The sequence below is a fragment of the Oryctolagus cuniculus genome, chromosome 6 (assembly GCF_964237555.1).
Source record: "Oryctolagus cuniculus chromosome 6, mOryCun1.1, whole genome shotgun sequence".
Lineage (NCBI taxonomy): Eukaryota > Metazoa > Chordata > Mammalia > Lagomorpha > Leporidae > Oryctolagus > Oryctolagus cuniculus.
Window position 1 is genome coordinate 99,539,594 of NC_091437.1, and position 24,738 is coordinate 99,564,331.

The following is a 24,738-nucleotide window of genomic DNA, read 5'->3' on the forward strand; positions in this document are numbered from 1 at the left end:
TGCATATTTTTAGGCCACAATTCCTTGCCATTTTGGGCAACTATCTTTAAATTGTTTCCTATAAAGAATTTCAAGTAGTAAAGTATCTAAAGGAATAACTTTTCTTAAAATGGAGTGAGTTTTGATATTAAAAACAGCTTTAGCTGGTATCAACTATCTGGGGCGGGGGGTGTCTGTTCTAGTCCCAGCTTTCCCATGACTGCACCTGTTGCTCAATGGAGATAGTTTGTGTGACATCTTTCAGTTCAGATGTATAGGTCCAGCTCTCTGGGTCCTGAGAATCTTGTATAAAGAACTTGTGGAAGATAACAGCAATTTACTTGGAAAAGAAATGTATATGTCAAAGCTTAAAGGAGTTCTATGGACTGGTTTTGTTACTATTGACTGGGAAGTGTTTTGCTTTGTTTTAAAACTCTGACTGTTATTTGCCTCAAAAGTTGGAAAGGAGTACATCCTCAATCATTTCCTCTCTCTACAGGAAGTGCTAATATTTCACACGGAGCCACATGTGAAAAAGAGGAAACATTTGGAAGGGATCTCAGAAATCATGTGACTGATGACTCAGGTGAAAAAGAGTCTGATGACTAGTTACTGATCCTGCGTGCATTTTTAAACTTTTGGACATATTGAATCATGTTCACATTTATGGTTTTTTCTACCCTGATTTCTTCCATATTTACTGAACCTGGGAAGCTACATTGGGTCTGCAAATCTGCTGATGCAACTGTTTCATACACCTACTGTGGTAAGTAAACCGGCAACAAGGAATCATTGTAACATCCACTACGTTGAGGGTCAGTTTCGGAAGGAACCTGCCCGCTGCTGTTGCGGAGCACAGGAAATGTCTCTGTTGGAGCTGCCGTGGCTGCTGCAGCCAGCTTGGTTGCGGGGGTGTGGGGAGGAGCAACAGTCACTGCCGTGTGTGTGTCCTCTCCACCGCTCAGAGAACCCCCGAGTCTCTCAACTGTGTGTGCTTGCCCTAAAAGTGCTTCTGTTCTTTGTAGTCAACCGTCTCCTTGAGCTCAACTTCCGGTTCTTCCTAGCTTCAGTGTAACTGCTTCTGAGCAGTTGCCTCAGCACCAAGACTTACTGGTTCTCCGTCCTGAGAAGATAGAAAGGGCCTGGATGCCTCCTGGAGTTGATGTCTGCTCCAAGCTCTGATGTTTGAGGCCTGTGGGAATCATCTTCCTAATTGGATGCTCTGTTGGGCTGTGTGATCTTGAGCAAAGTATACAGCCCTTCTGTTTCCAGTTCTTTCAGCTGAAAAGTGGAAGTGATTTGAGAGTCTGTTTTATAAGGGTTGTTGTGAGGTAGCTTTTGGCAGAGGGTCATGTTGAAACACTAATACTGACTACTTTTAAAAAAAATAACAGTGTCCTAATGCTAACAACCAGGCCCATCAGTGTGTCCCTCCCCCAGCTTCTTGTTAACAGATGTACAGGGTCTGGAGGCACAGCTTCACATCCTGAAAATGTCCTGGTTTGGTGCTTCCCACTGTGTTGATCACTATGGGTTGGCTGCCATGTTTAGCCCACTAGTAGGCTCAGGAAGGTTTAAAAGGTTACTCCCCAAAGTACAGTCTCAGAAAGGTTTACTTTACTTCCCAAAGTACAAGTTCTTTGAAATTCTTTTGGAAGGAAAAAGAATCTATAGCCTGATCACTTGGAGGGGATATACAAGTATTCTAGGAGTTCTGAGAAGTTCTGCAAGAAAGAAACCTGTTTAACCACAAAATTTTCCATTTTATTCCATTTTTTGGAGTGTGTATTGACTGTCTTGGGAAGCACACTGGCAAATGCTAACGTAAAGTTGATTCTGAGGTGGAAGAACAAGATGTGTGTAGGGCAGACCTTTGGCACATCAGTTAAACCATTGGGACACCCATATCCTGTAATGGAAGGCCTGGTTTGAGTCCCAGCTTTGCTTGTGATTCCAGCTTCCTGCTTATGTGCACCTTGGGAGACAGCAGGTGATGGCTCAAGTAGGTGGGTCCCTGAGACTGTATGAGACTGTATGAGAGACCCAGGTTGAGTTCCTGGCTTCTGTCTTCGACCTAGAGTTGTTGGCAGGCATAAGAGTAGGTGGGAGATCTCTGACTCTTTCTCTGTTTCTTTGCCCTTCAAATAAATTTTTTTTTTTTTTTTTTTGGACAGGCAGAGTGGACAGAGAGAGAGAGACAGAGAGAAAGGTCTTCCTTTTGCTGTTGGTTCACCCTCCAATGGCCGCCGTGCTGCGGCCGGCGCATCGCGCTGATCTGAAGCCAGGAGCCAGGTACTTCTCCTGGTCTCCCATGCGGGTACAGGGCCCAAACACTTGGGCCACAGCAGAGAGCTGGCCTGGAAGAGGGTTAACTGGGACAGAATCCAGCTCCCCGACCGGGACTAGAACCTGGTGTGCCGGAGCCACAAGGCGGAGGATTAGCCTATTGAGCCATGGCACTGGCCTTCAAATAAATTTTTAAAAATATATTTAAAATATGAGAAAAAAGTAACAAGATTTGTGACCAGCCATGTACTTGTGGCCTTTCTTCTATTGTGGATTGTTCTGAATTCCATCTCTACTTGTCTCCAAACTCTCTCCCTGCTACAAGATCACTCTGCAGTCCCCTCTTCTAGGAAGATACCTCAGTCCACTTAGCCCCCGCTCCCATCTCCTCCATTTGGCTTTTTTTTTCCACATTGCAATTCTGCCAGTTGTCACATGGTGTTTATTGATGTAACATTTCATACTGTTTAGCTTTTAATCTTTCAGGAACAATAAATTGATTTGTTTTTTGATTTGGTTTTCTGAAGGAAAATCTTACCTCTTGCTCTCTAATGTTTCAAAACCCTACGGTCCTTCCTGCTACCCACCTTGACAAAAGGACTATTGGGAGCCAGTGTAGCACATGTCTAAGCAGGACTCTGCCATCCCCACTACCACATCGCTCTCTCCCCTAACTGAGAAAACCCAGTGAGTCAAATAAAAATGGGTCACCTGTGGGAAGCACTGATTGCCCCAGCTATTTTTGTGAGGGTGTTGGTGACAACCACAACCTGATTCAGTCCCGGCTGTAAGGATGATGTTCATGAAAAAGAAGAGGTGACTTTTCTTTTGGCCAAGGTCTTGGGCACACATGTTTATAGTACTTTAGTCACTTCAGGCTGTCGTAACACAAATTTATTCTCTCATATTTGTGGGGGCCGGAAGTCCAACGCCAAGCTGTCAGCACAATTGGTTTCTCCTGGGCCCTTACCTTGGCTTGCTAGAGGTTATGGTGTGAATGTTCTTTCCCAGACCCATGTTGAAATGTAATTGCTGTTGTGATAGTATGAGGAGAGGACCTTTAACTGGTGAGTGGGGCATGAGGGCTATGATCTCATTGCGAGAGTGGGTTCCTTATAAGAGGATGAGTTTGGTACCCTGCCTGTCCCTCTTGCCCTTCTGCTCGTCCATCATGGGATGATACAGCAAGAAAACCCTGGCCAGATTTGGCACCTTGACATGGAACTTTTTTTTTTTTTTTTTTTTTTTTTTTTGGACAGGCAGAGTGGACAGTGAGAGAGAGAGACAGAGAGAAAGGTCTTCCTTTTGCCGTTGGTTCACCCTCCAATGGCCGCCGCGGCCGGCGCGCTGCGGCCGGCGCACCGCGTTGATCCGATGGCAGGAGCCAGGAGCCAGGTGCTTTTCCTGGTCTCCCATGGGGTGCAGGGCCCAAGCACCTGGGCCATCCTCCACTGCACTCCGTGGCCACAGCAGAGAGCTGGCCTGGAAGAGGGGCAACCGGGACAGAATCCGGCGCCCCGACCGGGACTAGAACCCGGTGTGCCGGCGCCGCTAGGCGGAGGATTAGCCTATTGAGCCGCGGCGCCGGCGACATGGAACTTTCTAACCTGTAGGACTGTGAGAAATAAAGTTACCCAGTCTCTGATATTTGTTACAGACTAAGACATTTGCACATGGCCTTTCCTCAGTGTGCACACAGCTCTGGTGTCTCTGTGTGTCCAGATTTCCTCCTCTTATATGGATTAGGATCCAACCTAACAGCTCCATTTAACTTAAACACAACTTAAATGGCTCTGTCTCCAAATATAGTCATATTCCAGGGTACTGGGGTAAGTAGTAATCTGTGAGGGAGCAAGAATAGAAGCAGGAGAGCTGTTGGGAGGCTATCTGATGAGAAGGGATCAGATTCTGGAAGGAGTCTGAGATGGAACCAGTAGGATTTGCTGTCTGATAGGATGACCCTCACTTCCAAGCATGTGTCCCTCCACTCAATACACGTCAACCTCTTTACCAGCCCTTCTATTGTACTTCTACTATTCTCTGAAATATCCTCACCCTTCATCTGTTTCATGCAAGTCTTTTGAGGTCCACCAAAGTCTTATCTGTCCTAAAGTGCCTGGTTGAATTGAGTTAAATCCAGTTAGTAAGTCTTTACTGGGGCTGGTGTTGTGGCACAATGGGTTAAGCCACTGCCTATGATGCCAGCATCCCCTTTATGAGCACTGGTTCGTGTCCTAGCTGCTCCACTTCTGATCCAGCTCCCTGCTAATGGCCTGGGGAAAACAGTGAAAGATGGCCCAAGTGTCTGTGTTCCTGCCACCGACGTGGGAGACCCAGATGAAGCTCCTGACTCTGCTTCAGCCTGACCCAGCCCCGGCCATTGTGGCCATCTTGGGAGTGAGCCTGCAGATGGAAGATCTCTTTTTCTCTCTGTCTCGCCCCCCCCCCCCTAACTCTTTCAAATAAATAAATCAATCTTTTAAGAAGGAAATATTTATTGATTTATTTTATTTGAAAGGCAGAGAGAGGGAGAGGGAGAGAGAGAGAGAGAGAGAGAGAGAGAGAGAGAGAGAAAGTGAAAGTGCTCCCATTTACTCATTCACTCCCCAAATTGATTGTAATAGCTTAATCTGGGCCAGACCAAAGCCAGGAGCCCAAAACTCGATCCAAGTCTCCCACATGTGTGGCAAGGACCCAACTAGTAGGGACATTACCTCCTGCTTCCAAGGGTTCACATTAGCAGAAAGCTGGAATCAGGAGTGGAACTGGAATTTGAAGCTAGGCACACCAATATAGAATGCACACATCCAAAGTGGCATTGTAAGTGCTACACCAAGCCCTTTCCCATCATCCAATCTGTGTTTTGATTGAAGAGCTTAATCTATTCCCATTTAAAGTAATTATTATTTTTTAAAAAAATATTTATTTATTTATTTGAAAGAGTTACACAGAGAGAGAAGGGGATACAGAGGAGGAGGAGGAGGAGGAAGAGAGAGAGAGAGAGGGAGAGGTGATCCATTTGCTGGTTCACTCCCCAACTGCCTGCAATGGCCGGAGCTGCACTCACCTGGAGCCTGGAGCCAGGAGCTTCTTACCATCTCTCATGTGGGCCTTTGGCCCAAGGACTTGGGCCATCTTCTACTACTTTCCCAGGTCACAGCAGAGAGCTGGATCGGAAGTGGAGCAGCCGGGACTCGAACCAGAGTCCATATGGGATACCAACACTTCAGGCGGCAGCTTTAACCATTAAGCCACAGCGCTGACCCCAAAAAGTAATTAGTTATAGGGAAGAATTTATCATTGCTATTTTGTTAGTTGTTTTGTCTTGTAGTTCTTTTGTCTGTTCTCTCTTGCTAATTTCATTGATGTTTTGTTGTTTTTTGTGTGTGTGTGTTGCTATGCTTTGATTGCTTTCTCTTTTTATTTTGTGTTGTTTTTATAGGTTTATTTATTTTTAAAAATTTGGTGCTTACAAAAATATCTTATAATAGTCTCTTTTAAGCTCATAACAACATAAGTTCAAATACATACAAAAACTCTATCCTAAAACACCCCACCCCCAACTTTATGTTATTGTCATAATTTACAACTATTTGACCTATGCATCTTTTAATACATTTTGGGTTATAGTTCTTTTTATACTTTCTTTCTTTCTTTTTCTTTTTTTTTTTTTTTTTTTGACAGGCAGAGTTAGACAGTGAGAGAGAGACAGAGAGAAAGGTCTTCCTTTTCCATTGGTTCACCCCCAAAATGGCTGCTATGGCCGGCGCACTGCGCCATTCCGAAGCCAGGAGCCAGGTGATTCCTCCTGGTCTCCCATGCGGGTGCAGGGCCCAAGCACTTGGGCCATCCTCCACTGCCTTCCTGGGCCACAGCAGAGAGCTGGACTGGAAAAGGAGCAACCAGGACTAGAACCTGGGGTACCGGTGCCACAGGCGGAGGATTAGCCTAGTGAGCCGCAGCGCCAGCCTATTTTTATACTTTCTTATGATATTATGATATTACTGTTTAGCATTCTTTTGTTTCAACTTGAAGAACTACACATAGCATTTGTTGTAAAGCAACTCTAGTGGTTATGAAGTCCTTCAGCTTTTGTTTGCCTGGGGAAGTATTTATCTCTCCTTTCTTAAAAAATTATTTATTTATTTGAAAGTCAGAATTATGGAGAGAGAGGAAGAGACAGATAGAGATCTTCCATCCACTGACTCACTTCCCAGATGGCTGCAGCAGTCAAGGCTGAGCCAAGCTGACGATAGGAGCTTTTTCCAGTCTCCTGCAATGGGTAATGGACCCACACACATTAGCAGGGAGCTGGCTGGGAAGTGGAGCAAACCGGACACAAACCAGCAGTCATATAGGATGCTGGCATGGCAGGTGGAGGCTTTACCCACTATGCTACAACATTGGCCCCTCTGTTCTTTTGTCCTTTTCTGTCCTTTTTAAAAAAAAAAAAGATTTATTTATTTGAAAGGCAGAGATACAGAGAGAGAAAGAAAGATCAATGAGTCAATCTTCCATCTACTCCCTAAATGGCTGTGATGGCCAACTCGAAGCCAGAAGCCAGGAGCTTCTTCCAGGTCTCCTTTTGAGAGTGCAGGGGCCCAAGCACTTGGACCATCTTCTGCTGCTTTCCTAGGTGCATTAGCTGAGAGCTGGATTAGAAGTGGAGAAGCTGGACTTGAACCAGCACCTATATGGAATGCTGGCACTGCAGCCAGTGGCTTTACCTGCTATGCCACAGTACTGGCTCCTGTCTTTTGTTTTTAAAAGAGAGTTTTGTCAGATATCCTTGGTTGGCAATTGTTTTCTTTTGGTACATTGAATACATCAGCCCACTCCCCTGTGGCCTGTAGGTTTCTTTCTTTCTTTCTTTTTTTTTTTTTGAATTTGGATTTCTTTCTTTCTTTCTTTTTAAAGATTTATTTATTTATTTGAAAATCAGAGTTACACAGAGAGAGGAGAGGCGGAGAGAGAGAGAGAGAGAGAGAGAGAGAGAGAGAGGTCTTCCATCCGCTGGTTCACTCCCCAGATGGCTGCAATGGATGCAGTTGAGCTGATCTGAAGACAGGTCTTCCAGGTCTCCCAAGCAGGTGCAGGGGCCCAAGGACTTGGGCCATCTTCTGCTGCTTTCCTAGGCACATCACCAGCAAACTGGATTGGAAGTGGAGCAGCTGGTACTGGAACCGGCACCCATACGGGATGCTGGCGCTGCAGGCTGGGGCTTTAACCCACTGTGCCACAGTGCTGGCCCCTATTTTTTTTTGTAGTTTTTCCTCTTTCTCTTCTGTGTCTTACACTCTTGCATTGTGTTTAAGGAGCTGCTTGATAATGTCCCATACTTGCCTTAAGTTTTCTTCATTCTTTTCTTGTTACTCTTCTGACTGAAGAGTTACAAGAGTTTCCAGTTACCTGTCTCTGAATTTACTGATTCTTTCTTTTATCTAGTGCGATGTTGAATTCCACTAGTGATTTTTAAGTTCAATTACCATGTTTTTAGCACCATGATTTCAGTTTGACACTTTTGAATGTTTTCTCTCCCTTTGTTCAAATTCTTACTTTATCCATGCATTGTTCTTTTGACCTTAGTGACCCTCTTTTTAAACAAGATTTATTTGGGCCGGTGTTGTGTAGCCATTAAAACCCCCTCCTGCAAAGCTGGCATCCCATATGGACTCCGGTTTTTGTCCTGGCTGCTCCAATTCCAATCCAGCTCCCTGCTAATGGCCTGGGAAAATAGCAGAGGATGACCCATCCTGCAGATGGAAGCTCTCTCTTTCTGTGTCTCCCTCTCTCTAGCTCTTTCAAATATTTGACTGGTGGAGTCACACACACACACACACACTCACACTCACACACACTCACTCACAGGTCTTGAATCTCCTGATTCACTCCCCAAATGGCCACAATGGCTGGGGCTGACCCAGTCAGGAGCCAGGAACTCTATCCAGGTTTCCCACTTAGGTGGCAGGGGCCCAGATACATGGACCATCTTCTACTGTCTTCCCAGGCACTTTAACAAGGAAATGGATTAGAAGCATAGTAACCAGGACTTGAACCAGCACTCTGATAGGGATGCTGGTGTCACAAGCAGCGGCTTAACCCGCCGTGCCACAACACTGGCCCAGTGCACATCTTTATGAGAGTTATTTTAAATTTTCTGTCAGGTAAATCATAGAATTCCATTTTCTTAGGATCACTTATGGAGATTTGTCTTTTTTCTTTGCTTGGAATATCTCTCCCTGATTTCTCATTTCCTTGATTCTATGTGTTGATGTCTTCACGTTAAACAAAAGAGGCATCTCTCTCAGTTGTCATGGATTGGTCTCACTGAGGAAAAGGTCTCCACCAGTTAGCCTGGCCAGAGATTTTGGGAGCCTCCACCAACTCTTTCCCTCCCAAGGAGAATCAGGCAGCTGTAGTATTTGTCTACTTATTTTTTACTGAGTTGGAATGGGAGAGTGAGCCTTGGTATCTACCAGTCCAAGCAGCTATCTCCTCCTCCAGGCAGTTAGCTATACCTGACCCGTCGGAGCACCAGGACTGCTGAGACAATCACTGTGGTATTAGGGTTCCCCAGAGAAGTTGAGATGGTGGACAGATGGATCAGCTCTTTCCCTCCCTAGCATAAGCTGAAAACTGGTATTTTACCTCTACTCACTCTGTGCCAAGCAGAGGGGAATACCAATGATGTCTACTGTGCCATCATTCTTCCCTGGGTGGCTGCACTGTGCCACACCTATCACAGCTGTGAGATTGGTCAACTAGAAGTAACCCCTCTGGGAACTCTATTGGAAAAACTGGGGTGCTGAACATGCAAACCAATTTATTCCCTCCCCTGGGTGAAGTTGGGAGGTAGGAGATGTCTATCTGATCGTGTTGTACTGTCCTAGGGTAAAAGTCTATGGAGAGGGGCAGAGTTGTGGTAAAGCCACCACCTGGCAAGACTGGAATTCCATATGGGCACAGCTGCTTCACTTCCTATCCAGCTCCTTGCTAATGGCCTGGGAAAGCAGTGGAAGATGGCACAAGGGCTTGGGCCCCTGTATCCACGTGGGAGACCTGGATGAAGCTCCTGGCTCCTGGCTTCAGCCTGGCCCAGCCTTGGCCGTTGTGGCCTTCTGGGGGAATGAATCAATGGATGAAAGATTCTGTCTCTCTCGGGGAGTGAACCAATGGATGAAAGATTCCATCTCTCTCTTTCTGTCCTCTCTCAGTAGTTCTGACTTTCAAATAAATACATCTTAAAAAAAAAGTCTCTGGAGAGAGGGTGTCCCAAGTTTCCCTGCCAACTTGGATGAGTAATTTAGTGTTCTGCTGGGGTTCAGAAGCCTTTCAATTAGTTTCTGATGTTTCACAAAGGGAATTTGTCTGTAAATTTTATCTTTGTGGGTACAAAAGGAGTCCAGAGCCTCCCATTGTTCCCTGTTGCAGATGTTACTCCCCTGGAGAGAGATTTTTAACCACCCTCAAGTTTTCCCAATGGTTTAATTTTAGTGCAAAGGGCATCTTTTGGGGACTGATATTCAGAATATTATACTTATTGGAAATGATGTATACTAATTCATTGACAATTATCTTTATTTCATTTAGATAACATGGAAATCCCAATTTCAATTAATGTTGAGCCCTGTATAACACTGAAGGGAACCCAAGGTTTATTGCATATTTTCTACATTCCAAGTAAGTCCAAATTTTTGTTTTTGTAGATCAATTAAAGGTTCAGGAAATAGCAATGATGAATAATTGTTTCTAAATATATGTACATTAGTTATCTATTGCTGTGTAACATCATCATAATCTTAGTGGCTTAACATGTTATACATTTGTTGTCTTGTAGTCTTTGTGGGTCAGTAGTCTGGGCCTAGCTTACCTGTGCTGTTTTAGGACCTCCCAGATGGCTATAATCATGATGTTGGCCAGGATTGGGATCCATTCTGAAGGTGAACTAGGGAAAGATCTACTTCTAAGTTCATGTAATTGCTAGCAGTGTTCGGTTTCTGATTAGCATGGGAGTTTTGGCCTGCTCCATTGCCAGCCTGGGCTGGTTCACCCCTCCTTAGGCAACCTGGTGGTCGCCAGCTCCCGAGAAGTCACCACATTGCCGAACTTAGTGCGGACACCCTATCGGTATAGCACTTGACAGTGCAGAACTCCTAGGCTTGAGCGAGCCTCCAGCTTCAGCCTCCCAAGCAGCTGGGACTATAGGCACCTGTGCGCCACCATGCCCAGCAGCGTTGAGTTTCTGAATCCTTCCTGTTGGCAGTCTGTCAGTTCCCGCCATGAGGGCTTTTTCAGCATAGCTTCTTGCTTTGTCAGAGCCAGTAAGGGAAACAGTGAGAAAATAAAATTAACGTTATAATCATTAAGTAGCCTAATCATGAAAGAGAACTTTGTTGTATTCTGTCGGTTGGAAGCAAGTCACTGGGCCAGCCTACACTCATGGAGAAGGGACTACACAAAGACACGGGGGTAGAGATGGATACAACTTGAGATTTCCAACAGCCTCACAGGTATATCCTTCATCAACAATTACCTGTTCTGCTGATAAGTAAAGCTTGGTTTCCAGTATTCAAAGATCTGTGTGTGAGCAAGCCAGAGTAATTTTTTTCCCTTAAAGATGAGCTTCCTAGGGAAAAATATAAGATGAAGAGGGCAGTGTGTGTGTGTGTGTGTGTACTTTTCTATGACTCTACTTTTTATTAGCTTAATGAAAAACTAAAGGGAGCAGTGGTGGTAACACTGGCTACATCTGAGTCTGTGAAAACAGAATGGTCAGCCAGCACTTGTTTGTTGTGTGCAAGTCATGGGATCCCAGGAAATTTCAGTTCTAATCATCATCATCATCATCATCATCATCACCAACATTCTAGCTTATATTTGGTGCTTGCTTTCTACTTTACAAAAATACTTTTACATAAATAAGTTTAAAGGGCATTTCCCCTTGATTTTAGTATCCAGATTACAAAAAAAAAAAAAAAAAAAAAAAAAAAAGCTAGCCGAGAACTCAGGAAAGATAGGCAGTGAAATTGTGTTTTACTTTTACTGAATCTAATTATTCAACCTATATTTTGATACTTTGTCTCTGCACTCATTTATTCATTTGGAAAATATTCAGTAAATAGGCATTATGTTTCAAGTGTTGTGCCAGGCAATGTGAATTCATTGGTGAGACATTCCCTTGATCTTTAAGAATCTATCACTACAAAAGGAGACAAATGTGCAGACAATACAGTATGATGAATGAAATGATAGCAGTAAGACTTAGTGATAATCCAGAGCAAAGAATGATTAACTCTGTTACGTCTTCTTGGCCAATGGTAAAAGAAATAACCTAAATTTTTGCCTAAGACTCTACAATTTCTTTTTTTTTTCCCCTAAGATTTTGTTCTCTGGTCCTGATATCTTTTGCCTTGGATGATTGGCATAAGTAAGGTTTGCATTAAAAAAAAAATATGGTTTTCAAGTGCCTATTGCTCTTAGAAACAGGAAAAAGTTTATATTTTTCCAGTCCCAAATAACAAAACAATATGTCATCTCTTAGGGTTCTCTGAAAAGTGGAAGGAATTAGATGTGTTAGAGATTTTTTTAAATTAATTTATTTATTTGAAAGTCAGTTACACACACACACATACACACACGGAAAGAGATAGAGAGTGAGGTCTTCCATCTGCTGGTTCACTTTCCAGATGATTGCAATGGCCAGAACTGAGCTGATCCAAAGCTAGGAGCCAGGAATTACTTCCAGGTCTGCCACGCGGTGGAAGGACCTAAGGACTCGGCCCATCTTCTACTGTTTTCCCAGGTCACAGCAGAGAGCTGGATGGGAAGTGGAGCAGCCAGGTCTCGAACCAGTGCCCATATGGGATGCTGGCACTTCAGGTCTGGGCATCAACCAGCTGTGTCACAGCGCTGGCCATTTTTTGTATAGTGCCTTGCAATTATGACCCAAGTTTCCCTAGAATATACCATAATGTCAATTAGTATAAAGTATGGACCATATATACAGAAATGAACCCTAATTTTTTATGGCTTTATTTTTACTTAAATTCAATAAAGGCTGTAAGTATAACTGAACCAAAAATAGGTTAGGAATAGAAATTATTGTTTTAAGACTTCATAGCCTTGTTAATAAATTGTTTGTATGTTATTAACTAATTAACCAAAAATAAATAAATAATAAATCTAGGTCAGAAGCCTTCCTCAAGGTTATTTCTCAAAGTTGATGAACTCAAAAACAGCTCTATTTGTGACCACGTGATGGCCACCATGCTTCTCATTTCTTACACCTATACATATCACACTGGTATCCCCAACTCGAGGAATGACAGAAGTGCTTCCTCATCATTACTTTTGCTCATATGACTAACACACTCACAGTCATTTCCAAGGCCAAAGAGCTTCTCAAGATATGAACCATTGAGACGTCCATGCAAGACTTCCTTACGTGGAGTAATTAGAGACTGGAATCTTGCTTTGTTCATGCAGAGATGGGACAAGATCCTTTGTCTTTCATTGTTGCCAGAACCACAGTGTCTGATACAGTCTTGTGTCCCCATTTCTCCACAAATTCTTTCTGAAAACAGCTTTTCAATTTCTGCATACAGCCTGGTGTTGGAGAAGTTCTGTTTGAAGTCCATGAAGTAGGCCGTGGAATTGCTATTTGAAACAGATTCAGTGGTGGTCTTCTCCACATCCTGGCATGAAAGTAGAGATATGGGAACAAATTAGGAAGGAAATTTGCTGGTATTTTAGACTCAGAGTAATGAGAGTCTGTGTTAAGGCAGTGGTGATGGAGATGAAAAGGAGGCTAGTAAGATACAGTGGTACTGGAAAATCTAGTGCTGACTTGGTAATGAAAAGAAGGAAATCACATTTTTGTTTTTGGGAAGGTAACTGCGCAGTTTTTTTTTTTTTAAAGATTTATTTTATTTATTTGAAAGACAGAGTTACAGAGAGAGAAAGAGACAGAGAGAAAGGTCTTCCATCCGCTGGTTTACTCCCCAGATGGCCGCAACGGCCGGAGCTGCGCCCATCTGAAGCCAGGAGCCAGGAGGTTCCTCTGGGTCTTCCACGTGGGTGCAGGGGCCCAAGACCTTGGGCCATCTTCTGCTATCCCAGGCCATAGCAGAGAGCTGGATCAGAAGAGGAGCAGCTGAGACTAGAACCTGTGCCCATATGGGATGCCTGTGCTTCAGGCCAGGGCTTTAACCCATTGTGCCACAGCAGCAGCCCTGCAGATTTTGAGCTGAGAGGTTGTATGCATATTTGGGACAGGTGTTTAGGATAAAGGTCAAGAGTAAAGATGATTTGGGAATTATCACCTTATGGAATACTTAAAGCCAGGGAGGATATAAAGAGTAAAAATTGAGGAGAATAGAGGCAGGAACCCAAAGAAACAGGAGATGAAAGACTGAGGTGGAGTCAGAGGATGGAAGAAGACCAGAAGAGAGTGGTGGCACCAACTCCAAAGAGAATTCTGAGGCTGGAGCTGGCAGTTCTGTTAAGCACAGCCAAGTTCAAGTTCAAGATGGAAAAGCTGTGGTAAGCATTTGGTCTAGCAGTTAAGATGACACTTGAGACACTCACTTCCTGGTTCAAGTCCCAGCTTCCTGCCAGGGCACACCCTGAGAGGCAGCAGATGATAGCTCAAGTACTTGGGTCCCTGTCACCCACATGGGAGACCCAAATTGAGTTCCAGCCTCTTGACTTGGCCTGGTCTAGCCCTGGTTATTACAGTCATTTATGGAGTGAACCAGTGGATAGGAGATCTGTCTATGTCTCCATCTCTCTTTCAAATAAATGAAAGAAATTTTTAATGATTGATTTATTATTTGGAAGGCAGGGAAGTGGATCAGAAGCAGAGAAGCCAGGACTCAAACCAGTGCTCTGATACAGGATGCTGGCATTGCAGGTGGGCAGCTTAACTCACTACATCACAATACCCACCCCTGAAAATTAAAAAAAAATTATCTTTCAATTATTATGATAAGTCACAGTGCACTATGAGAAGCAATGAATTGATCGGCCCCTGTCCTGACTGTCAAGGAACAGCTTTATATTTTATTCTTCTTAGTATTATCTTTTTCTGCTTAATACTATTGGTTGAACTCTTTACTTAACACAGAATTATTCTAGGTGCTTAAATCCAATTGAAAATTGATCCCTGTTAAAAGTAAGAGTGGGAATAAAAGAGGGAGGAGATGTACAGTTCGGCACATGGTCCCTCGGACTTACTTCTAAGGGTAAAGCTAAAAACCTGCCATGGGACTCCAAATTCCATTAAGTTGGCAGGTACCAATGCCATCTTACTAGTTAAAGTGATCAGTTTAAGTTCATAACTGATCATGAAGATAGGATTAAGGGATCACATAAATAAGACCAAATATCTGCTAATAATAATGGGAAGAATTAAAAAGGAGAAAACGATCAAATATGGGAAGCAGGCCACACAGCAGACTCATAGAATGACAAATGTCCTAAAAAGCACTCTGGACTCAGAATCAGCCCTTAAGGTATTTGGATCTGTCTAAAAAGCCCGTGAGAACATTACAGGCATGGAAATCCAAGACACTGTGACAAAAAAGGACCTATATGCAAGATCTCTGTGAGTGAGATCCTGGTGAAAGAAGGGGCCATCAAAGAAGGAGGTAACTTTCTCTGAAGGGAGGAGAGAACTTTCACTTTGATGATGGCCTTGTCTAAATAATGTCAGAGTTTGTGGACTCAAGAGGCTTCTATAGCCTTGGCAGCTCATGACAAGAGCCACAAGTGATCACTGACATCATAAATAAGAGTGTCAATTGTTAAATCAACAACAAGAGTTTCTATGCGCTTGCTCCCCATGTAGGACCTCTGTCCTTAATGTGTCATACTATGTGAATGAATCGTAAAACTAGTCTTCAAACAGTACTTTATACTTTGTGTGTCTGTGTGGGTGCAAACTGTTGAACTCTTTACTTAGTATAGAGTTGATCTTCTGTATATAAAGACAATTAAAAATGAATCTTAATGAAGAATAGGATGGGAGAGGGAGTAGGAGGTGGGATGGGAGTGGGGGTGGGAGGGCAGGTATGGGGGCAAAGAACTGCTATATTCCTAAAGCTGTACTTATGAAATATATATTTATTAAATAAAAGCTTTCTGTTAAAAAAAAAGCACAGTGACCTTATTAACAAAATATTTTCAATGAGGTAATGATCACAATAATTTCTTTCATTATAAAAATGATTGTGCATCTTTTACATTTGGGCCAGGTAAATAATCTGGAAGAGTTCAGAAAATGCAATGTCTTGAAGTTTCCTTGTTAATTGATAATAGATCATGAGAGAATTTTTTAAAAAGCTATACATTTCATTTTTCATCAAAAGATTCAATTTTATTCTCCAAGAAATCTTTTATCAAAGCTAAAAATGTTGACGTGGGTTGATTGTCCTCACTTCCTTTATTTTCTTTTGAATTTTCTAGCAGAACTGTGACTGTAATTGGAAATTTTATGTTTTCATTTGATATTTTTCTCAAGTTACAAATTTTCTTCTATTTTAGGCATAGCATACATAGTTGTTACTGTGAAACATTTTCTTTGATTGCAATCTACTGGACTTCTTGGAATTTCAGTTTTCTCATCTGCAGAACCAGGATAATAATACCTGCCTTAGGGGTAATTGTAATGATGCAATGAAATTATTCAGAAAAAGCACAGGGCACATTTTAAGTTTATAACAAATATTTTTCTGTATAAATGAGTGTCTTCTTTGGGGGCCAATGAGATTTTTTTCTATTTAAGGGAGAGACATGAATCAATTATATTTGAATCTCTATATATCTGTCAACTCCATGGATTTGCCAAAGCGCAAAGAAATTATCTGCAAAGGATCTGATGATGTGTATTCTTTCTGCAGAGCTCTGAAGGGAGGTAAGCATTCAGTGCCTGCTACTTTTGGAATAGAAAGTAATTCTTTATAAGCAAGCTGTACAAATTAGACACACCAAAAACCTGAAGTTTTTTTTTTTCTGATAATAATTCTTCATTTCCATCTAAAGGTTTGCTTTTAGCAGTTTATTTATTTTTTTAAAGACTTATTTATTTATTTGAAATAGTTACACAGAGAGAGAAGGAGAAGCAGAAAGAGTCTTCCATCTGCTCATTCACTTCCCAATTGGAGGCAATGGCTGGAGTTCCGCTGATCTGAAGCCAGGAGCCAGGAGCTTCTTCCAGGTCTCCCACACAAGTGCAGGGGCCCAAGCACGTGGGCCATTTTCCACTGCTTTCTCAGGCCATAACAGAGAGCTGGATTGGAAGTGGAGCAGCCAGGTCTCAAACTGGTGCCCATGGGGAATGCTGTGACTTAGGCACAGACTTAACCTACTGTGTCACAATGCTGGCCCTATTTTTTCCCTTTTTAAAAATTTGTTTATTCATTTCTTTGAATAGCTTCTACCTATGGTTTAGTAATCAGGGTAAAACTATAATACAGTGAAACATTTTCCCTAATGGGTATGCCCTAGTATACTTAATCATCCTCCTATTGGACATTTATTTTCCTTTTTCTATGTATTTTCACTATTATAAGTAATATACAAATATACTTATATATATATGGTTTTTCTTATATTTTAGTTTTGAATATTATTCTATCTGGGAGAAGAGTTAAGGATAACTCCTAGAAAGATTTATGGCATTAAATGGTTTGCATATTTTTTTTTATTTACATAATGCTAAATTACTTTTCTTGGGATTGTACTAGTTTATTATTATTATTATTATTTTAAATGAGATGAAGTGATCTTTTTTTAAAAAAAGATTTATTTATTTATTTGAAAGTCAGAGTTACATAGAGAGAGGAGAGGCAGAGAGGGAGGTCTTCCATCCAGTGGTTCACTCCCCAAAAGGCTGCAACAGCTGGAGCTGCGCCTATCCGAAGCCAGGAGGCAGGAGCTTCTTCTGAGTCTCCCATGTGGGTGCAGGGGCCAAAGAACTTGTGCTATCTTCTACTGCTTTCCCAGGCCACAGCAGAGAGCTGGATTGGAAATGGAGCAACTGGGTCTTGAACCAGCACCCATATGCAATGCCAGCGCTTCAGGCCAGGGTGTTAACCCACTGTGCCACAGCACCAGCCCCTAGTTTATTATTATTATTATTATTGACAGGCAGAGTTAAACAGTGAGAGAGAGAGACATAGAGAAAGGTCTTCCTTTTCCGTTGGTTCACCCCCCAAATGGCTGCTATGGCTGGTGCGTTGCAGCCTGCGTGCTTTGCCGATCCGAAGCCAGGAGCCAGGTGCTTCCTCCTGGTCTCCCATGCGGGTGCAGGGCCCAAGGACCTGGGCCATCCTCCACTGCACTCCTGGGCCACAGCAGAGAGCTGGCCTGGAAAAGGAGCAACCGAGACAGAATCCGGCGCCCCGACTGGGACTAGAACCCGGGGTGCCGCTGCCGCAGGCAAAGGATTAGTCAAGTGAGCCGCAGCACCGGCCTATTATTTTTTAAATATTTATTTGTATATTTATTGGAAAGGCAGAATGATAGGGTTGGTGCAGGAGACACAGAGAGAGACAAACTGAGAGAGAAGTCTTTAATCTACTGGCTCACTCCCCTGATGGCTGCAACAACTGGGCCTGGGCCAGAAGCCTAGCATCACAATGCTGCTCTAATAGACATTTTTTAAACTTTTAAAAATTCACTATTTATGTTTTGTTTATTTTTATGACAGATGTTGTCCAACAATATGACCTTGAGAGTGTTAGCTAACCTCTCGCAGCCTCATTTTCCTTATCTATAAAATGGGGAGAGTGAAGCCCTCTTACATGGGTAGTGAATGTGTGTAAAAAAGCTAACTATAGTGCTCAGATTAGGAATGTGGCTGTTCCTGGTTATATTTTAGTTTTTAAATATTTATTTATTTATTTGAAAGGCAGAGTTACAAAGTGGGGTGAGGAGGGGAGGTCCATCTTTCATCTGCTGGTTACTCCCCAAATGGCCACAAAGACCAGAGCTGGGCTGATATGAAGCCAGGAGCCAAGAGCTTCTTCTGGGTCTCCCATGTGGGTTCAGGGACCCAAGCAGTTGCACCATCTTCTGCCGCTTTCCCAGGTACATTATCCAGGAGCTAGATTGGAAGTGGAGTAGCCAGGTGCCTATTTGGGATGCTACAAGTGGCAGCTTTATGTGGTATACCACAGCTTCGGCCCCTACTGTTCTGCCTAAGGAGGCTGCCTAAGGTCCTGTTATTCTGCCTAATGAGGCTGACGCCTGTTCAGTAATGCATCCTGGATCATCTGGAGAACTAAGAAGAGGGCAGCCCTTGCCTCTTAAACCACACACTTTTCACTGTGCCATGCTTTTTCTTTGGGAAAAATACTCTTGGAAGATTGTCATTAAAAAAAAGTACATTTATTTTGTACAACTGTTTTACAGTTATATCACATGATCTCTGTGAGATTATGATTACCTTTTTTCTAAATTTTCAAAGTTTACTTTCTTGAGATCTAAGATTTTTGTCAGACCCAACCTGGTCTCTGCCTGCTTCTTCTCTCACCATCTCTTCCTTCTACAAATATGCAGGGATATTTTTAAAAGTCCATGGAGGGGCCAGCACTGTGGCATAGCAGGTAAAGCGGCTCCTACAGTGCCGGAATCCCATATGGGTGCCGGTTTGAGTCCTGGCTGCTCCACCTTCAGTCCAGCTCTCTGCTGTGGCCTGGGAAAGCAGTTGAAGATGGCCCAAGTCCTTGTGCCCCTGTGCCTACGTGGGAGACCTGGCTCGTGGCTTTGGATCGGTGCAGCTCTGCCTGTTGCAGCCATCTGGGGAGTGAACCAGTACATAGAAGACCTCTCTCAGGCCTGCACTGTGGCTCACTAGGCTAATCCTCTGCCTGCGGCACCGGCTCCCCGGGTTCTAGTCCCAGTTGGGGCGCTGGATTCTGTATCGGTTGCTCCTCTTCCAGGCCAGCTCTCTGCTGTGGCTAGGAAGGCAGTGGAGGATGGCCCAGGTCCTTAGGCCCTGCACCCGCATGGGAGACCAGGAGGAAGCACCTGGCTCCTGCCTTCGGATCAGCGCAGCGGCGCAGTGCGCTGGCCGTAGCGGCCACTTGTGGGGTGAACCAACAGAAAAAGGAGGACCTTTCTCTCTGTCTCTCACTATCTAACTCTGACTGTCAAAAAAAAAAAAAAAAAAAAAGACCTCTCTCTCTCTTTGCCTCTGTGTCACTTTGCCTTTCAAATAAATAATTAAATCTTTACAAAGAAAGAAAAAAGGCTGTGGAAGGAGCCAGCGTTGTGGTGTATTGTGTTAGGCCACAACCTGTGATGCCAGCATCCCACATGGGCACCTGTTCATGTCCCAGCTGCTCCACTTCTGATCCATCTCCCTGCTAATGGCCTGGGAAAGCAGCAGAAGATGCCACAAGTGGTTGTGTCCCTGCTACCCACCTGGGAGACTTCTGACTCCTGGATGTGGCTTGGCCCAACCCTGGCTGTTGTGGTCATTTGTAGGAGTGAACCAGCAGATGGAAGATCTTTCTTTGTCTCTCCCTCTCTCTCTGTAGCTCTTCCTTTTAAATAAATAAATAAATAGATAAATAAGTCTTTAAAAAAGTTTGTGGAAAATGGAATTACGAGATTATGCATATTTTCCGTGCACTGTTCGAAGACCCCTTGGATTTTGAACCTTATTGGAGCAAATCATGATTTGGATTCTCATGATCTGAAGTTGGATGGTAGGACCTTCCTCAGAATATCTCCCTGTCCTGGGAAAGGTCATCTCTGGAACAAAACTTACAATGAACTATAAACAGTGCTGATACAAGTACATGCTATTAATTTTAATTGTACAGTTATCAACTAACTGTGGCAAGAAAACTCAAATAAGTCTTCCCAGAGTATTTTATTAGAATCTGAATCCAAGAAAGTCGGAGAGTGAGGTAGAAGAACATTCCCTGGAGAGGATATGGCTCAGGCAAACGTCTAGCCACGAAAGGATGTGGTGTAGTTGGAGAGTGGTTTTTGTAGCTGAAGCTGAAGTGCTTTTGGGGAACTGCTGCATATGAGCCTAGAAAAGGGGGCAGGAGGAGCAAGGAAGTCACATGCAAAATATTGGCCATCAGTTGGGAGGGAGGACCCACCAAGATTTCCATTTCTGCAGAGAACTAGTGTCCACATGGAAGGGGTGGAGATTGGCTGAGGCAGAAAACTTGGGTGGAGGAAGAGCAGCCAGATGGCGTTTGTGAACCCATAAGGGCTCAGCAAAGATGGTGGTTCCGGGAGCAGTCAGAAGGAGACAGAAGAAAGTGCATTGGAAACAAGAGCTGGCGGGACATTTCCAACTGATTTGGTGTGGCAGGCAGGCAAAGATGAGGTAAACTCAAGCACCACTTCAGGGCTGGGGATGTATGGAGCTGCTACTGGCCCAGGCAGTGCATACAAAGGAAGGGGCTGATTTTAAAGAGCAAGACAACAACTTCTGGTCTATGTGTGTTTTGAGCTCAAAGTAATTTTGGAACATTCAAATAAACACGTCCATCTGGCAACTGCGTATGTGGGCCTAGAGTGGAGAACACTCTGATTTAAGAAGCATGGCTGTATCAAGAGACCCTTGAAGCCTGAGAGTCAAATTTGCAAGTACCATACATACCTAGTTTAAAAATAACTTTTGTTGCTGGTACAAAAATCATATATCTTTAGGATGTGATATTTAGAAAATATGGATGAGCAAAAATAAAAGTTAGCCATAATGTTACCATTTTTTGTTACCACTTTTTATAAACACACACATATCTGTTCCTTGCAAAAACACATTTATTTATTTATTTTTTAGAGGAAAGGTTTATTGTTGGGTGGGAAAGCCCGACAGGCCCCAGGCCCCGGGGGAGATGATGAGAGGGTAAGAGAGAGGAGGAAAGTGTAAGAAAGATCAAAGAGCACGTGTTTGGAAACAGCTCCTGTTAAACCTTTTCTGGGGCAGGGAAGAAGGAGCAGTGAATCGCATTAGAGTGGTGGTGGAGCTGACACCAGTGGTTGGGCCAGGGGGCAGGACCAAAGCTTACTGTACGATGTGGCGACGGGGCCAGTGCCTAAGACGGCATCCGAGGCATAGATCGCACCACAGATAAGACTGCACCATTTTACTAACATTCCCCCTTTTGGAAAAACAAATTTATTAATAAGGAGATATTTCAAAGCATGCTTTTTTTTTTTTTTTTTAATTTGACAGGTAGAGTTATAGACAGTGAGAGAGAGAGAGAGACAGAGAGACAGAGAGAAAGGTACTCCTTCCATTGGTTCACTCCCCAAATGGCTGCCTCAGCTGGCGCTGCGCCAATCCGAAGCCAGGAGCCAGGTGCTTCTTCCTGGTCTCCTATGTGGGTGCGGGGGCCCAAGGACTTGGGCCATCTTCCACTGCTTTCCCAGGCCATAGCAGAGCTGGATCAGAAGTGGAGCAACTAGGTCTTAAACCAGTGCCCATATGGGATCCCGGCGCCTCAGGCCAGGGCGTTAATGCGCTGCACCACAGTGCCAACCCCTGTAGTAGACTTTCAATGAATATCTGTTGGACTATCATATTTTAGAATTGGATTGGCCTTGAATCACACATCATAAGATCATGTAGATAAGATTGCACTAAGTTCAAGAAAAAATGTGTTAGCACTCTCAATAAGGACACATTCAGAAGTAAATAAAGAAATGTTTATTTGTGAGAATAGAAATTTAAATGTAGGAGCTGGCATTGTGGTACAGCAGGTTAAGCCACCACCTGTGATACTGGCATTCCTTGTGGGAGTGCTGGTTTGAGTCCTGGCTGCTTTGCTTCCAATCCAGCTTCCTGCTCATGTGCCTGAGAAAGCAGTAGAAGATGGCCCAAGTGCTTGGACCCTTTCCACCCACGTGGGCATCCTGGATGGAGCTCCATGTTCCTGGCTTTGGCCTGGCCCAGCCTGGGCCATTTTTTTTTTTTTTTTAGATTTATTATTTATTTGAAAGTCATAGTTACACAGAGAGAAAAGGAGAGGCAGACAGAGAGAGAGAGATCTTCCATCTGCTAGCTCACTCTCCAGATGGCCACAATAGCTGGAGCTGTGCTGATCCGAAGCCAGGAGCTGGGAGCTTCTTCCAGGTCTCCCGTGCAGGTGCAGGGGCCCAAGGACATGGGCCATCTTCCACTGCTTTCTGCCTGGGCCATTTTGAACACTTGGGGAGTGAACCAACGGATAGAAGATGTCTTTGTCTCTGACTCTGTCTCTCTCAACACTCTGCCTTTCAAATAAATAAAATAAATCTTAAATAGAAAACACATGCAAATACAATCTATTCATTTACTGTTAAGGAATGTCTTCAGCCAGTTCAGAGAACAATAATTACTATAGTTTTGTATTTGTCTATCTTATTAAAAGCAAGCATTTTTTGTTACTATTGCTTTGTTTGATATTCAAAGCATTTCTATTTTTCTATTCCTAGCTGCCTAAGTTCTCTACTTTGTTGTTTCTGACTAGCTACTCTTCTTCCTGCACCATAGATTATGCAGGGTCAGGCCAATGGCTGTGCATGTGAATAGTGGCTAAACTCTTAGTCAGGCTTCTCAGGTGGTGTGATTGGAAGGACTTTCAGTATTCTGGCTGCCTCTGAAATGTCTCTTCCACTTTTAGGAAGATTCTTCTCTATTATACCTAGCTAAATGTGTAGCAATATCTCTGAAAGCTACAGTTTAAAATGCACATGTCCTTGTTTAACTTGGAATGAAGCATATTAGCATTTTTTTTTTTGACAGGCAGAGTTAGACAGTGAGAGAGAGACAGAGAGAAAGGTCTTCCTTTTGCCATTGGTTCACCCCCCAAATGGCCGCTATTGCCGGCACGCTTCAGCTGGCGTGCTGCGCCGATCCAAAGCCAGGAGCCAGGTGCTTCCTCCTGGTCTCCCATGCGGATGCAGGGCCCAGGCACTTGGGCCATCCTCCACTGCCTTCCCGGGCCACAGCAGAGAGCTGGACAGGAAGAGGAGCAACCAGGACAGAATCCGGCGTCCCAACCGGGACTAGAACCTGGTGCGCCGGCGCCACAGGCGGAGGATTAGCCAAGTGAGCCGCGGCACCAGCCTCATCTTTCATTTGTTATTGAGATCAGTGGCCTTAAGAATTTTGCATCCTCTAAGGGATGAGATATGGGCTGATATGGAAAGAGGCTTTGGGACACAGAGGAAGCCATAGAAGGATAGTCATCAGGGTGTATGGCTGATCATTTCTCTACAGTTTTGCTTGGGAGTACCTCTGTTAGTACTAAATGTCCCCCAATAAAGTTGCATTCTATACTACCCCCCAAAATCACTGAATGATATCCAATAACATTTTGTATTTCATATACAGAGACTGTGAATACAACAGTACCATTTTCCTTCAAGGGCATACGGCTTTCTAAGGTATTATTCAAGACTTATTTTATACTTTCTTAACCTTTTGCAGTAACAGATGTGTTAAGAACTTGAGAAAAGCATGTCACATCTTCTAAAAATAGTGTTTCAAATTAAGACATTTGAGAATGTTTTTCACTTTTATTGATATTAGCTATTTTGGTATTTCTTCTTTCTATAGAATATGGAGAAATTGCACAAAAGATAGCTTATTTTCATTTTATTTTCTCCTTCTAACTACAGAGCTAAAAGTAATACAAATGCAAATTGTTAATCTGTTGAATGGTCTTCCCATGAAGGCAATAGGCAATCAGTGCCTGAGGTCAGTAACTCCCTATAGTTACTGTTCATTCAATATAATTTAATCAACTAATATAATTAATTAATTTAATTATATTAATATTAATTTAATATAATTTAGTCTGGACATTCCCACCTTTGTAAAAATAACTTCTGTTGTAATCCTAGGTATTTGTGTTTTGTACTTAGCAATGAAATTTTACATGTGTCACTTTTGGTGACTATTTTAAAATAAATTTTAGTAATACATATTCTTTAGTTATGTTGTTACAAATGATTCTAGCATTTGGAAACCTCTTAAGCTAAGTTTTTAGAAATTATAAAAAAATCATCTTATAATTGGAAAATAAATGGACTGTATGCTCACTGAGGTCAAAGGCATGCAATATTTCATCTTATCGGAAAATTAGAAAGTGCTGATGAGCTCACTTTAAATGAATTTCTGGTAGTAAGAACATTTCTCATAGAAGGCTTTGAAACAATACCACCTAACATTTTGTATTATTTCTATTTCTGTTTCTTCATTTCAGGGACAATACAGATGTGTTGTAGAAGCCATAGCTGGGAGTGCTGAAGAAATGATCTTTTGCTTGAATTTTACCATCATACACAACCCACGTGTCAATTAGAATAAATGGGTCCTATTTTTGTTTTTCAAAGGTGTTGTTTTAACAGTATCTGGGGTTTGTTTTAATCAGGTGTGGTCAGATATGAAAACATGAGAATGATTGCATAGAGGAGGAAGTTTATACTCATCTATTCCTGGAAACGGGAGGTGTG

The 24,738-nt window shown here is 43.1% G+C and overlaps 1 protein-coding gene across 2 annotated transcripts; it reads left to right on the forward strand.

The window, feature by feature from the left end:
- The first annotated feature begins 478 nt into the window (after positions 1-478).
- On the forward strand, positions 479-24,617 carry LY96 (lymphocyte antigen 96). Of its 2 annotated transcripts, XR_011389097.1 has the most exons (6): positions 479-745; positions 9,856-9,945; positions 16,049-16,177; positions 23,615-23,667; positions 23,902-23,980; positions 24,489-24,617. XR_011389097.1 is itself a non-coding variant. In NM_001082787.2 (5 exon segments), coding segments are annotated over 5 exon segments (483 nt in total). In that variant the 5' UTR covers positions 569-633; the 3' UTR covers positions 24,588-24,612.
- The last annotated feature ends 121 nt before the right edge of the window (positions 24,618-24,738 follow it).